This window comes from Chiloscyllium plagiosum, chromosome 1 (assembly GCF_004010195.1).
Source record: "Chiloscyllium plagiosum isolate BGI_BamShark_2017 chromosome 1, ASM401019v2, whole genome shotgun sequence".
Classification (NCBI taxonomy): domain Eukaryota; kingdom Metazoa; phylum Chordata; class Chondrichthyes; order Orectolobiformes; family Hemiscylliidae; genus Chiloscyllium; species Chiloscyllium plagiosum.
Window position 1 is genome coordinate 129,574,366 of NC_057710.1, and position 15,995 is coordinate 129,590,360.

Consider the following 15,995-nt stretch of genomic DNA (forward strand, 5'->3'; position numbering starts at 1 on the left):
AATTCAGAACAGAAATGCGGAGACATTTCTTCAGCCAGAGAGTGGTGGGCCTGTGGAATTCATTGCCGCAGAGTGCAGTGGAGGCCGGGACGCTAAATGTCTTCAAGGCAGAGATTGATAAATTCTTGACGTCACAAGGAATTAAGGGCTACGGGGAGAATGCAGGTAAGTGGATTTGAAATGCCCATCAGCCATGATTGAATGGCGTAGTGGACTCAATGGGCCGAATGGCCTTACTTCCACTCCTATGTCTTATGGTCTTAGGCAGCATCCAAGGAGCAGGAGAATCGATGTTTCGGGCATAAGCCCTTCTCCTGCTCCTTGGATGCTGCCTGACCTGCTGCGCTTTTCCAGCAACACATTTTTCACTGCAGTCCTCACTTTCTCCTAGTTACAAAGAAATACAAATAGTGCATCAGATGCATTCTAATGAAGGTGGTGAATGTGAAGCCTGCATCTTTCATCTATTTTTCTTTCAGTTTTGTAACTTGTACAATAAGAGTTGTTTTGAGGAATAGTAAAATCTGCTGGGCCCGCATGAAGTTCTTGTTAAACAATTATAGAGACCAGACATGTGGGATTTTGAAAGTTGCAACGATTCAAAAGATTCACTAGGTGTCAGACTTTGTGAACAGTTGTTCTTTCCCATTTTCTCGATAGTTAGTTTGGTAAGTATTGCCAACATTTTTCATTACTGGTTGGTCTATTTAACCAGATTTCTTTATAAAAGTAGACATTGATATCTTACCACACTGGCATTGAAAAATAATACTGTTCATGATAAATTTAAAATAACATGTATAAGCTGCAAAATTAAAATAAAAGACTGTTTCTTCTTGAACTGTAATATTAATTCAAACTAAGTATTAGAAATATGAGAATTTCAAATTCTTTATTAACAGATTGCAAGTGCAAAGCATTTCACTATATTTTAATCAACACAAAATAAGAGTAAAACATATTTAACAGCACGGATCATCATGCTGGGCCATTAATTCTTATGATTTTATCTTCCAAGTAACGGACTTTAAGACAGGCAGCAACCGAGAAGGTTTACATCACTGGAACTATTCAGGCAGTGCATAAATAGGATAGTACAAAATGATTAGCAAGGTAAAACAGTAAGATATTATTTATCAGTAAATAATTTTTCAAGTATTAAATCCAATCTGCTATGAACAGTCATTATTTTGACCATCTGTGATGCATTAGATTTTAGGGCAGAATAAGTTTTGCACAGCTTTCTGCTGTCACTTTTTAACTGAAACTTTACTATGAAACAAAAACTTAAATATAGATTAATGAACATAAGTACTTATCAGCCCTCTTCAATGCAGGCATTTTCTTCTGAAATTGAATTGTGTGCGGTCATTTAATGTTTGATAATACCTTTCATGCTTCTTAACTGTATGGTTTAATCAAAAACAGATCTTTGCAATTGCCCAATTTAAGACTCCACATTAATTCACCTACAGCAAAAAAAAGGACAGCCCACAGATGATAATCTGTTCTACAAACAGATGTAACAGGAAGTTATTTTAAGATTTTAGCTGATAATACTATTTTCATTTTATAGTTAGTTTTCTGAAGTAATCTACTTTCATTGTTTCAATGTAGGAAAATTCTTTTTGAAGTGAAATAAGACGATTACCATAGTCACTATCAGACTTTTATGATCAGTCGCCTTATCGGTAGAATTTTGAAATTGATTATTTCATGTACAGTACAGGATTGAAGATCAGATTATCATAGAATGTGCTGGAAAAGTGTCACAGTTCAACATTTGTAAGAGAGTTCCAAAAGTACAACATGTAATTCTGTGAAGCCCACAGAGTTTAAGAAATGCAGATGATAATCTCAAAGTCGTTATCTAATTTCTGCAACTATGTTAAAGGCATTTCAGGAGGTTATTTTGGAATGTTCTGCCTTTGGTGAATATTTTGTACCCCTCAGTTAAATTATTCTGCTTACCTTTGAAATCTGTAATGGCTGCTTGTGCTCCTTGCCACCTTGCAGTCTGAATCCCCAGGGTGCTCCACCACTGATTGTGACACAGATGTAATCCCCAATGCCCATGGATGTGAATTTGTATAGAGCTTCCTCTCTCTGGAACTGGTGAACTTCTAAGATGGAGCTTAGGTCAGAGTGAAACTGCTTTCTAGTTTGTAGATACAGCTCAGTTTGTCTGAGAAAAGGCAGTCACTCAGCACAGTTACCAGCCACTTACAGCACCACAGTACAATGTACGTCAGAGGCTGCAGCTCAGCCCCATCAAAAGAAAGTTATCCAGAAAGCTGAGCACACAAGAGACACACTGCAACAAATCAGTGACCAGCTCAAGATAAACAAGAGGAGGAAATGTAAGGTTAAAAAAAAAGCAAGCAGTTACTATTTCCAAACTGAAAACAGTTTGCTATTCCAAAACAGAAGACAGGCAGCCCTGCCCATTCAAAAATAAACTCCTCCCACCTCTTAAAAATACAAAAAATCAGTTCAGCTGAAACTGTTTGGAAAAGTATCCAGAAAATCTTATAGCAAAGAGATAGCAGGGAACTTCCGCGATATTTAAAATATACGTATGAAGATTGTACAGTGAGGGGAAAAAAAGAGAGCTGGGTACTATTTTCGTAATCTGCAGCAATCTGAAAACCGTGTCCAGCTGCTAAAACTATATTGAGAGAGATTGGTTAGGACTGTTGTTGTTTGAGAATGTCAGGTGAGTTAAATCTAGGTGAGGTTTGATCTTTTATGAAAGTCAAATCAAAGCCCCTATCCCTACTGTAAACACTACAATGCAATTTGTAGTTTAGTTCTGGTAAAATGTGGAAGGTTTCTGATGTGTTCTTAGCAGCATCAGGGACATTACAATCAATTTCAGACCCTTTAGGCTAAAGAGCAGAAAAATTCACCAAGTTAGCCTGCTGCTGATTACGATTGAATGATTCATGCTGGAAAGCAAGCATATTTTGCATTAGTTAAGAATGTCAGCCCAGACCTGGTGCCCTCTCAGTCAAATAACCGGATACCTCGCAATTCTCTATGGTTTTTCAATGAATATGCTTCATGTACTTGAGGGTGGGTGGCACTAGGAAAATTTATGCTTTTCCTGTACAGCGAACACGATCAGGCGAGGAGATGGGAAGAAAAGGCAAAAGATCATATGATTGAAAGTGACTGATGTAAATAAAGCACTGACAGAAAATGCTGGAGTTCTGTGGCTTCTTGGCAAAATACTAACATGTAAATTCGCATTTTTATAATCAAAGACTCAAAATTAGTACAAAGTAATGGTTGTATGAGAACGAATGGCTAGGAACGTTAATTAGGTTAGAAAAGATGGAAACAAAGAAATGTCAGGATTTACAAACTACTTTCTGAAAGGTCAAGCCAAAATGGAAAAGTGAAATTAGCAGGCATTCATTGTTCAATTCTGTCCAAGAGCACTCACTTGCCAAACTGACTCATTGTCTCATCCATTTTTGTATTTAGGAAATCAGGTTAGTACAAAACATGGACAGCGAATCAGCAATGATCGAATTCTAGGGACAGTTAGTTGTTCTATTATGCAATGGTTACATTCTTGCACTATAGAAAATTGCGCTTTAGAAATAGCGCTTAGTGTTTACGATGTAATTGCTTTACAGCCAACACAAGTTTTAAAAGTTTGCGATTTAGAAACAGTGTTCCCAATTCGTCAAACGAATTTGCACTGACAAAACGCACATTATAACAAAACAACCTGTATGGGAAATAGTCCAGGGTGTGTCATTGCTAGAGGACAAGAAAGTTAAAAGTAATTTTTTTAAAAAAATCATTTGTGGGATGCGAATATCACTGGCTAGGCTAGTTGCCATCCCTAATTGCCCAAAGGCAGTTAAGAGTCAACCAGATTGCTGTGGGTCTGGAGTCCAGTATGGGCCGGACCAGGGTAAAGATAGCTGTTTCCTTCCCTCAAGGATATTAGTGAACCATATGGGAGACCCCCAACAATTGATTTTTAGACTCTTAATTCCAGTTTTTTTTTATTCAAACTTCACCATCTGCCATGGTGGGATTCAAACCCAGGTCCCCTAAACATTATCTGGGTCTAGGATTAATAGCCCAATGAGAATACCAGTAGCCATCACCTCCCCATTATGAAAACATTGTTGAGAAACTCATTATTCCTCAAAATTGATTCAAATAATAATCATGGACAATGTCAAATCCTATTATATTGCTTCAGAGAGTGAAAGGTGAAAACACTTTTTTTTTGTGAATTAATTTCGCAGGAATGAAGACCTGGAAGACTCTTCACTGAACCTTGTGATAGAGTAATACCAACAACCACAACTCCGACTGATTGGGCTGAAGATACTTTCCACAAAACAGAGAATACTACGACAGAGAAACCAAAGTGGGAGAGGTTATTTAGACCGAGACCAATACCTTCTCCACATCAGCATAAAGAGGAAATATATTAATTGCAAAAAATAAAGTAAAATAAGTAACAGAGGATTGAGGAGGGCTTCAGTAAGGCATTCGACAAGGTTCCCCATGGGAGACTGGTTAGCAAGGTTAGATCTTACGGAATACAGGGAGAACTATCCATTTGGATACAGAACTGGCTCAAAGGTAGAAGACAGAGGGTGGTGGTGGAGGGTTGTTTTTCAGACTGGAGGCCTGTGACCAATGGAGTGTCACAAGGATCGGTGCAGGGTCCTTTTACTTTTTGTCATTTACATAAATAATTTGGATGCGAGCATAAGAGTTACAATTAGTAAGTTTGCAGATGACACCAAAATTGGAGGTGTAGTGGACAGCAAAGAGGGTTACTTCAGATTACAACAGGATCTTGACCCAGATGAGCCAATGGGCTGAGAAGTGGCAGTTGGAGTTTAATTCAGATAAATGCGAGGTGCTGCATTTTGGGAAAGCAAATCTTAGCAGGATTTATACACTTAATGGTAAGGTCCTATGGAGTGTTGCTGAACAAAGAGACCTCGGAGTGCAGGTTCATAGTTCCTTTGAAAGTGGAGTCGTAGGTAGATAGGATAGTGAAGAAAGCATTTGGTATGCTTTCCTTTATTGGTCAGAGTATTGAGTACATGAGTTAGGAGGTCATGTTGCGGCTGTACAGGACATTGGTTAGGCCACTGTTGGAATATTGCATGCAATTCTGGTCTCTTTCCTATCAGAAAGATGTTGTGAAACTTGAAAGGGTTCAGAAAAGATTTACAAGGATGGTGCCAGGGTTGGAGGATCTGAACTACAGGGAGAGGCTGAACAGGTTGGGGCTGTTTTCCCTGGAGTGTCGGAGGCTGAGGGGTGACCTTTATAGAGGTTTACAAAATTATGAGGGTAAATATGCAAAGTGTTTTCCTTGGGTACAAGGAGTCCAGAACTAGAGGGCATAGATTTACAGTGAGAGGAGAAAGATATAAAAGAGATCTAAGGGACAACTTTTTCATGCAGAGGGTGATACATGTATGGAATGAGCTGCCAGAGTAAGTGGTGGAGGCTGGTACAATTGCAACATTTAAAAGGCATTTGGATGGATATATGAATAGGAAGGGTTTGGAGGGATATGGGCTGGATGCTGGCAGGTGGGAGTAGACGGGGTTGGGATATCTGGTCGGCATGGACAGGTTGGACCGAAGGGTCTGTTTCCATGCTGTACATCTCTGTGACTGTGAACCTAAAAAAGTAAGAAATAAGGGTTTTTAAAAACAGCTCCACAGAAGAGACTTTATGTGAAAGAAATTAAAACCTCTAATCTCTAAAAAGCATATTTTGTATATTACAAAGCTTTAGATGAAGAAAGAACAATTGAACCCTTGATACCTTATAGTACCATTAGCAATCTGAGCAGCAAGTTGAAAAGTCATGATTAGTGACCAAAGATAACAATTTAAGATAGATTTCTTAACAGAACAAGTGACATATTTGACCATTCATCAGAGATGATGTTCTTTTATTCATTCTTTCTCCAATATTGTCTTTATTTTTGTTCTCACTCCTGTTCCTCTGAGGGAAGTAGGATATCTGGCATTCTGCTATCTCATCTGAATGTATGTCAGGTGTGAGTTGGGGGAGTTGAATAATGGTAAATTTAAACTTAACCCTGCTGTCATTTAATATCCACACATGTACTTGCTGCTGAGAATGAAGTGAACTCTAGTACCCCATGTTACTAAGGTTCATAATTACTGACCCAGTGTAGATCAGATAATGGGATCTGTCTGGTTTGCATGGCTCATTGATGTCATGTGGTGTATTCACACACTAAATGATTCCAGTTTAACAAGCTTGCTAATCCTAACACTAATACAAATGGATGGAATCTCAGAATTATTTGCAATTTCCTGCTCATTACCTCAGAGCTGCTTGTGGGATCTTGCTGGGCCCGCACGTAGGTTTTTGCTGCATTTCGCCATGTTATAACAGCTACTGCACTCCACAAAGTATTTCATCTACTATAAAACTTTATAAGATATCCTGATGTCATAAAAGGGAATATAAATACAAGTTGTTTTATTTACAATCATTTGGCAATTGTGTTATAAAATGATAAATGTGAAATTGGCAATAAGTAAATGTTCCCATAGACTTGAAATCTCTCAAATCTTAATGTTGATTTTGAAAAGGGGTATGCCTTATCAGTTTTAAATAGTTCTACTGTGGGTTTCCTTTGAACATCTATAAATCTGAACATATTTGAATATCTGACAACTTCGAATTTTTGATATCTAGTAAATAAATCAGCCTGTTAAAACCTAGAAAGTGTCTAATTTTGCAGCACATTATATGCTCTTTTTAAACAATCATCCTTGAAATTTACTCAAGTAAATGCCAATTCTACTCTCAGGAACAATAATTAAATTTTGTGTTACAACTAGGGCTTTGGATTTTCAATCTTGGTTTGAGATTACAGTGCCTCTGATTCAATCTCTTAAATTCCTGAATCTTAGCTTGCAATCAAAACTGCCAATTTGTTGACTGGACACATCCCTTCATTGGTAATGGTAATTTTCTTTTCTCCTTTACCAGATGAAATTGACATTACAGTATGGAACAAGTCGTATCTTAAAATATTTAAACAAGGGAGAATGTAACCATCTTACAGTTACTTTCAACTGCATTACTATCGCTGGACCCTTTCTTTCAATAGCCTGGCACCATCTTTGATCAGAAACCTAACTGGACCATCTGTATCAATACCATGTCCTCAAAACCTGGCCAAATTCTGGGTAATCTGCAAAGATCAACCTGCATCTTGACTTCCCAGTGACTTTCCATCAACTGAAAGTAAAAGTCAGAGTATAATATATCAAGGGTTGTGGGGGCAGACAGGAAAGTGGAGTTAGATCATAATCAAATTGCCATGATAATAATGAATGGCCCAGCAAGTGACTCAAAGGGCAGAATGGCCTGGCTTGCTTCAAAGTCTTATGTTATTTATTGCAGGGCAAAATATTGTTAACATTAAATAACAAAGGTAGGGCTGAGTAAAAGTGCAAGATTCTTTTGGTGTGTCTTTGTGATTTTTGGCCATTGTGCCCTAAAAGTTCCTCTGTGCCTGATTTCTTTCAGAAATGTTCTGCTGTGTTATGTTTCTTGTCATAGTCTTTGCTCCTGTAACACTAGCCTTTGAATTGAAGCTCTTCCAGCAGCAGTTGATGTTTATCTCAGCTTGTCTCTCTTGGAATGGCCTTTAGTGTTTTGGATTATGGAGCTGCTTGGGACAAACCTCAACAAAAAGAAACACTTCATATTTTTCCAGTCCCTCTTTGCACTTAAGGGACATTCCTGAAGGAAATTCATCATGAGCAGCTCTGTAAAGCAGGACTCTCGGATCTGTTCCCAGTGACACCTCAAATACCGTCTACCGCTGGATGACAGTCAATTTGGGAAGTAAGTCAATATTAGAGGAGCAAATAAGGCAGGCAGCAGTCTCTTCCCAATTTCAATTACCTCGAAGGCAGTGTATAATGGCGTTGAGACACCAATTGTGCATGAAGGTTCTGATTGTGGAAGAAGCCAAGCTATGTCCACGTGATTGTTTGAAAGTCCAGGAAATGAGGCATTCTGCCAAATGACCTTGACAATTTGCCCACAAAATGAAGTGTCGAGGAACCCACTGTATCCATATCAGCAGGGCATCAAGCAAATTAGATGCGACATCAAATTGATGGACATCTGTGGGGAAAGGTATTTTACATGAGGGACGTGACATGGAGCATTCCTCAGCAGCGCAAACAGACTCATCCTTTGAAACAACAGGAATAGATAGATAGATCCTCAGCATTTGGTGTTTGCTAACAAAGGATCTTTGCACAGCTTGATGCAGACTTAGACAAAGAAACATATTGGTATGCTCCCCACCCTTGCCTGGAGATTCGTACATGATGTTCCTGTAGGCCAAGTGATCCTTTGTTGCCTTCACTGTCAGTTTAAACTCTCTGAAAATGCTGGGGATTTGGTGCAAAAGGGCTGTATGTGAGTGAAAAACTTGGAGAAACGAATAGTCAGGTTGAAATGGAAAATGGATTTGTGGAGCTCACCCTCTTTCCTATGCAGGTAAGAATCTGGTCATTAGCTGTGAGGGTTTTTCTGTGTTGCTGTACTTACTTCAGTCTTGTACCATACCCAGTTCCCAGAACTGGTGATCCCAAGTCACTTTCCACATTGTCTTGAGGTCAACAACAGATGGTTTCACTGTACATATTTTTTATATAGATTTCACTTTGACATTATCAATATCAAATACTGGAATTTGCCATAAACATACTTTTCTACAAAAGTTCATTTTTGATTTTATTTATTTCCTTCAAAATTTATTCTTAATAAAGTAGGTGTCGCAATATTGTATTTTCCTGTAACATGAATGATTTTTAAATTGTATGGTTGTAGGATTAGACTCCAGCAAAAAAAATTCAAATTCTTAGTAAGAAATCTTGCTATCATCTGTATAGATAATAGTCTTTTAGAAAATGTTAAGATTTCAAAGTGTTTTAGCACCAATAGTGAGGACTGAATTTTCCCAGCCCCTGAAAGATGTGGGCAATGGTGAGTCAGTTGGAAAATATGTCTAAAATGGAAAAGTGAGATTCTCAACATTGATTTTAAAAAAAACCACAGCCACAGAATTGTGCTCAATACATTTTAATAGCTCAATGAGAATCTCAATAGTAACTGGCGATAGGATTATTTGCATGCATTAACATCTTATAATCTAATATCACCTCATTTTACACAAAATGTTATTTTTATAATACTATAGAGAAACAAGATAGCAGAAATATCTATGGAATTATCAGCAAGTATCTCACTGCTACAGCTTGCTGTCATCTTTTTTGGGTCATTACCATATTCAAAATTCCCCAATATCTCTTAGCAGCAACCACCCATAGTCTCCATACATGGATGTTGGTATTGGTAAAGCAATGATATCATCATACTGTAATGGCACTTCTCTGACTGCACTCCAGAACTCACTGACCTCTTATGTTGCAATGTTATTGCTAGGCCACTTCGTACACGTGGACAGGTGCTCATCTCATGAATGGGTGTAGGGTGCGTCTCATGGCCTGCTTTCTTAGCTCTCAATTACTTTGCACAAACTTGGATGTCGATAGCATTTTCTGCCTTGCCTTGTCTTTTTGTGCATTGCCACATCATTAAGAACTTAGAGGCACATAGGAAAGTCATGATAGTACAACTATCAGTGGAGATACCAAGTCAGGCACGTTGTCATGTTTTACAGCAATGGTCAGGCTGCTGTACAGAATTGTCATATGTCAACATCACAGCTGCAGCATGTGGTAGCTGCTAACACAGCAAACACGCTGAAAGTGCTTCAACTAAATAGTCGTGTCTCCAAGTTTAAGGGGAGTCATGCTCAGTCTAGTTGGGGAGACGCAGTAAGGAGACAGTGAGGTCTGTAGATACTGGAGATCAGAGTTGAGAGTAAGTTGCTCTAAGTCAAAGCTATCGGCTAGTGTCAGCTTGGAGCTTGGATACGGTGTTAGCCAGCCACTTGGGGCATTTGGGATCAGGGGTGCACATCCCATTAGTCTAGGGAGTTGGTCACAGTCAGTCTGCAGGTCCAGTGGATTGAGTCTAGGGATTAGCAGCATCGGTTGGGAAGTTGTACAGGTATCAGTCAAGATCTTCTCAGTCATCAACAGGACGATCAAATCCAGTCAGTCAGAGGGATGGGTTATGATCAATCAAGGTGTGGGGCTATCAGGATCCATTGCTGTGTTGGGGGAGTTGGAGAAGACAATTGTCGGCAGATGTAGAAGGGATAATTATTGTGAGGGGGAGAGGGCAACTCAATGTAGGAAGGCAGGAGACCATGCAGCATGGGGGGGCATGTGTTACTGCAGGAAGGAGGCCACTGACAGTCACCACTAATGAAAACTCAGTGGCTCAAAGGTGGGAGAGTGCGTGGCAATGATTGGCATAGCGAAGTTTTGTAAACATGGGGCTCATTGTAAAGTGGGGAGATGTAAAGAGTTGGGAACATGGGGAGGATTAAAGTAAATAGGGTTGTCAGGGTTATCAAAGCAAAAAGAAAGATAAAGGTTTAGTGAGTGACCTGGACTGACAGGCCAAACCTACAACTCACTCTGTGAAGTGCTACCTGGGCCACCTTTCATTCTCATCCAAATTGCAATTGCACAATGGAAATGAATGTTTGCTCCCACTACCCCTGGAGTGGGCTGAGAAAGTTTTTTTTTTAAATCTTTCAGGAACCAAGCTTTGCTTGTGAGCACTATTCCTGACTTGTGTCATGTAGACATGGTGGACAGACATTGGGGAGGCAGGAAGTAAATAATTCACCACAGAATTCATAGCCTCCAGCCTGCTCTTGGACCAGCTGTAACTATAGTGGCGACAGTTCCATTTCTTGTCAATGGTAAACTCTAGGACGTTAATATGAAATTTTGGGAAAATACAGTCAGTCTTTTAATCCTGTGAATGCTGGAAATCTAAAATTAAAAAGGAATATGTTAAGGTAATACTTCAGGTCCCTGATTGATTGTGATTGTGTAACTGAGTGGATTGTGCTGCAGGGAACTGCAGTGGACCTGATGGACTGACAAGCTTCCTTCTGTGAAGTAAGTAATCCTGTGACTTTACTTCTCTATTCAAACTCAGACTTAAAAGGAACATTATATTCTCATCTTCTAGAAGTAATGTAGTACAGATGCTGGAGATCTAAAATAATAAAACTGCTGGAGGAACTCAAGAGGTTTGGCCAAATCTGTAGAGATAGAAACAGATTTAATTGGCAAAATCTTAGAGGGCCTGAGCAATGTTGACTGTGGCAGGATTTGTGGTAGAATTGTGTGATAACATTGGTGAGGTCTATTGTGCTGTCAAGACTAACCTATTGCACCCTTTCATGCATTTGCCAAGTAGTGGGGCAAGTTTCTGTCTCTATTTAAAAATGCTGCTTATTTCATGAATATTCAGCTTCCTACCTTTCCAAATGTACCAAACACGTCTGATACTAAGAATTCTTCACACGGCAGTCAAAGCAGGTACCTAGTGACTTAAGCTCCCTGCTTGCACCAAAGGGCCTCCATGTTAAACATTGGGCAACAAAATCTCAGTGCATGCTCAACGAGCACCAGCCACATGCACTGCACTTCCACAGACATTGATATCTGATATATGCCAGCCTCTAAGAAATGGAATTCAATCTGGATAAATATGAGGTGATGCACATGGGCAGGTTAAACAAGAGAAGGCAAAACATGATGATTGGCAGGACCCTGGGAAGCGCCAAGAATCAGAGGGACTTTGGTATTAATGTCCACCAGTCCATTAAGGGGTAGATAAAGTGGCAAAGCAGGCATTTGGTATATTGACCTTTATTAGCCGAGGTATCGAGTTTAAGACCAGGGAGGTTATCCTGGAACTGTTATAAAACATTGTTTAGGATGCAGCTAGAGTAGTATTGTGATAAATAAAATATAAAACTGGAAATTTGGAATGAAAACAGAAATTGCTGGAGAGATTTAGCACCATCTATGAACAGACAGCACAGTTAATATTTCGCATCCTGTGACCCTTCTTCAGAACTGATGGTAGCTCAGAAAAGGTATTTATGCTGAAGACATGGGTGGAGGGAGGAAATGAATGCGAAGATAAGGAGAAATGGAACCCAGAGAGAAAGAATGACAGTTAGGGAGACCAGGGAATGGATAATAGTGTGCTTAGGAGATGGAGAAGCTGAGAATGGGGACCATAAGTAGCTGAAAATGGGTTGGCTGGGCCAATTGCACCCCCTGCGTTGACAGGGCCTGGGGTGTGGATAAAGGCCATGGAACATGATGTTAAGGTTCTAAAATTGTTGAACTCAATATTAAGTCCTGCAAGGTTCCCAAACGGAAAATGAGATACTGTTTTTCCAGTTTGTACTGATCCTTGCTGAGACAGATATGTTGGCCAGGGAACACTGGAATGTATGGAAGTGGCAGGCAACTAGAGGTTCAGGGTCATTTTTGCAAGCTCTAGTGTTGTGTTCAGCTCTGGAAATCACATTATAGGAGGGATAGCACTGAAGAGTGTGCAGAGGAGATTCATCAGGATGTTTCCTGTGTTGTAGAATTATAATTAAAAAGACATTTTGCATAGACTAGGATTGTTTTCCTTAGAGCAGAGGAAATTGAAAGGAAATTTGATTGAGATGTATAAAATTATAAGTGAAGTGGATAGGGTGGACATAAATAAACCTTTTCCCTTGATGGAGCAATCAATGACCGGGGGTGTAGATTTAAGGCCAGAGGCAGGAGGTTTTGAAGGGATGTGATGAAAACTTTTTCACCCAATAGACAGTGGGAATCTGGAAATCATTGCCTGTAAGTGTGGTAGAGGTAGAAACCCTCAAAACATTTAATTATTTAGATGTGCACTTGTGATGCCAAGGCATAGAAGGCTATGGACCAAGTGCTGAACAATGGGATAAGAATATGCACATGGTTGTTTTTGATTGGGTCGAGAGACCTTTTTCTGTGTTGTTGATCTCTCTTAACCTTTACGACACTTCTCTGATCCAATTACAAGATGCTTCTGTACTGCAGTGCTGCACCTCAGGCTATACTTACACCTATTATTGTAAGCTTCAGCAAGGACACTGTATGGTCAGGGATAGGCACCCAGCTCATGAACTGGATATAGCTGCATTTCTGGCTTGTTCTCTTGCTCGCAAGGCACTCAAAGCAAATCTGCTTCACATTACTTTTCCTTGCCTTTTTATACTTTGCCTGCTCAGCCAGAGAGCAGGATCATGATATTCCTGTTTTGCTGTGCAATTCTGCACAGACACGAAGTCAGGAAACATGTCATAGATCTCATTATTCACTGGCCTTCATTCTTCAAGTCCCAGCACAGTAAGTCAGAGCAACTTTTAGTATCAGTCCAGGAACTTGGACACGGTTAGTCAGCTGCTTTGGGCAATCAGAGTCAGTATGGTTTCCACATAAGGGATGAGGAACCCAATATTGTGCAGCTCACCACTCTTTATGAATCCTTTTGCTCTACTATGATCTCTTTTCATCCAGAAAAGAGAGAGAGAGAGAGAGGCCAATATTAAAGAAGAGGAAAGTAAATGGTACAGTTATAACTTTTGGTCCAGGAGGGGAGGTGTCCAGAGTTGGAATGCAGTCAGTGCAGAGGGCATTCAGATTTGGCAGTGGATGACAGTAAGTGAGAGAAGATGTTGCAGGTAGTTGCAGAAGTAGTGGATCAAGAGCCTTCTGTTCGCCGAGCTGGGAATTTATGTTGCAACAGAACCACAACAACGAGCACCTTAGCTACAAATCTTCTCCCAAACTTTGGTCAAGAGCCTTGGTGGGAATTGGATTACAGTAGCAGAGATAGAGTGAGGCAACAGAGAGAAGATGGTAGCACCTAGACTGGTGGAGTTGAGAAATTCATTAACCTTCTTCCTACACTGTTGTGTATTCCTCCTGATGGCTAAGACAGCAGTGACTAGGTGGCCAACTTGGACCAAGTTGGCATGATTTGGTGTTGAGGCCTCCTCTGATCCTGGAGGAAGGGGGCATCCTTTCTGTGTATCACCCCATCCAGCTGCATCTTCAGGTTCCTGTCTGTAATATGTGGTGCCAAATTTTCCTTGTCTGGCATGTCTGGGACAAAAGGCAAGAACTGTGCAAGGCAGCTCCAGACTCTCAGTTCTTGTCCGTATACACAATACACTTTTAAATCTGGCACTAGCATCAGGAGTGCTGGTCAAGTCTGTGATATTCCAGAAGCGGCTGATCATTCCAGAAACAGCAGTTAATTGGATGAGGTTCAAATCAGATGAGAGAGGCGCTGTATGAGTGTGGTAGATAGTTAATGAGGCATATTTGACCAGATATAGTGAGAAAACCCACTAGGTCTTATGGTGAAAAACCCTCCATAAGTCCTGACCTAACTGGCTCTCAGCCAAAATAAACATAAGATGCAACTCAATATTTCAAATTCAATGTGACCCTACTTCAGAACTAAGGACAAATGGAAAAGTCCTGAATTTATGATGTTAAAAAGGATGAGGGGCAAATGGAACAGAAGAGTAAGTCAGGGAAAGGTTAAATGAGTTTGGACATCAAAGATGTCATGAAGAAAATTACAGAGAGAAGACATCATAGATTCAGAGTAGGGTCTAAGAGAAAACCATGGAAAACAGGATACAGATACTTGGGGTGGGATGGCAGAGGGGAGAATATGAAAATGAGTACAGAGTTCATGGTCTTACATTATTCAGTTTAATGTTCAGTCGAGAAGTCTGTAAAGTGCCTAAATGAAAAATCATACGTTATTCCTCCAACTGAAACGTCATCAATATTAGTGAGTTGTCATGTCTCTCTTCCAGATGCTGCCAGACCCGTTGAGTATTTCCAGCTTTTCTGTTTATATTTTACATTTCCAGCATCTGCAATATTTTGTCTTTGTGAGTGTATTAGGGTTATTTCCGCTGAGTATGTGGATGGGATATGTGGGGGGAGTTAAAATATAGTGAAGTGCTTACTCACACCAAGTCTGTCCTAATCTGCCAACTACAATTTAAAATTGTTTGTGACAAGAACGCCACCTTTTTCTTTAAATATGCTGATTGGGCTTTGATAAAGGATCACGACCTCATTCATCAGTTTCATGAGGTCTCAGTGGGAAATTTGTGGACTAAATTTATGTTGGGCTCTTTCCTCCCCACATCCACAGACACATAACACTTTCAGACACTTGAACTTGATTCCTGGAGTTCAGCATTTGTGCAAAGGAGTATAGCCTCTAGGTCCTTATCACAGTGCTGCCCTATGATTTTAACAACAACTTGTAGCACATTTAATGAATTACAATGTCCAAAATGCTTCACAGAAACATCACAAAACACAATATGACATTAAGTCATATGAGGACAAATGACAAAAGGCTTAGACAATAGACAATAGATGCAGGAGTAGGCCATTCAGCCCTTCGAGCCTGCACCGCCATTCAATATGATCATGGCTGATCATTCCTAATCAGTATCCTCTTCCTGTCTTATCTCCATAACCCTTGATTCCACTATCTTTGAGAGCTCTATCCAACTCTTTCTTAAATGAATCCAGAGACTGGGCCCCCACTGCCCTCTGGGGCAGAGCATTCCACACAGCCACCACTCTCTGGGTGAAGAAGTTTCTCCCCATCTCTGTCCTAAATGGTCTACCCCGTATTTTTAAGCTGGTTCGGCACTCACCCATCAGCGGAAACATGTTTCCTGCCGCCAGAGTGTCCAATCCTTTAATAATCTTACATGTCTCAATCAGATCCCCTCTCAGTCTTATAAACTCAAGGGTATACAAGCCCAGTCGCTCCAATCTATCAGCGTAAGGTAGTCCCGCCATTCCAGGAATTGACCTCGCGAACCTACGCTGTAATCTCTCAATAGCCAGAATGTCTTTCCTCAAACTTGGAGACCAGAACTGCACACAGTACTCCAGATGTGGTCTCACCAG

At 40.1% G+C, this 15,995-nt stretch overlaps 1 protein-coding gene and 1 long non-coding RNA gene across 4 annotated transcripts in view; one reads left to right on the forward strand and one right to left on the reverse strand.

Annotated features, from left to right (window-relative positions):
* The window catches only part of LOC122553132 (synaptopodin-2-like), a 126,828-nt gene extending 124,613 nt beyond the window's left edge, over positions 1–2,215 (reverse strand). The window contains exon 1 of one of the 2 annotated variants that reach the window (XM_043696708.1): positions 1,972–2,215. In XM_043696708.1, coding sequence (XP_043552643.1) covers positions 1,972–2,076 — 105 coding nt within the window. In that variant the 5' untranslated portion in view covers positions 2,077–2,215. The remainder of the gene's footprint in view (positions 1–1,971) is intronic. The other variant, XM_043696698.1, reaches the window with a different exon arrangement.
* The window catches only part of LOC122553160, a 57,192-nt gene extending 48,456 nt beyond the window's left edge, over positions 1–8,736 (forward strand). For both annotated transcript variants that reach the window (XR_006312622.1, XR_006312621.1), the window contains 2 exons: positions 4,272–4,396; positions 7,030–8,736. This is a non-coding gene — a long non-coding RNA (uncharacterized LOC122553160). The remainder of the gene's footprint in view (positions 1–4,271; positions 4,397–7,029) is intronic.
* Positions 8,737–15,995: the final 7,259 nt, after the last annotated feature.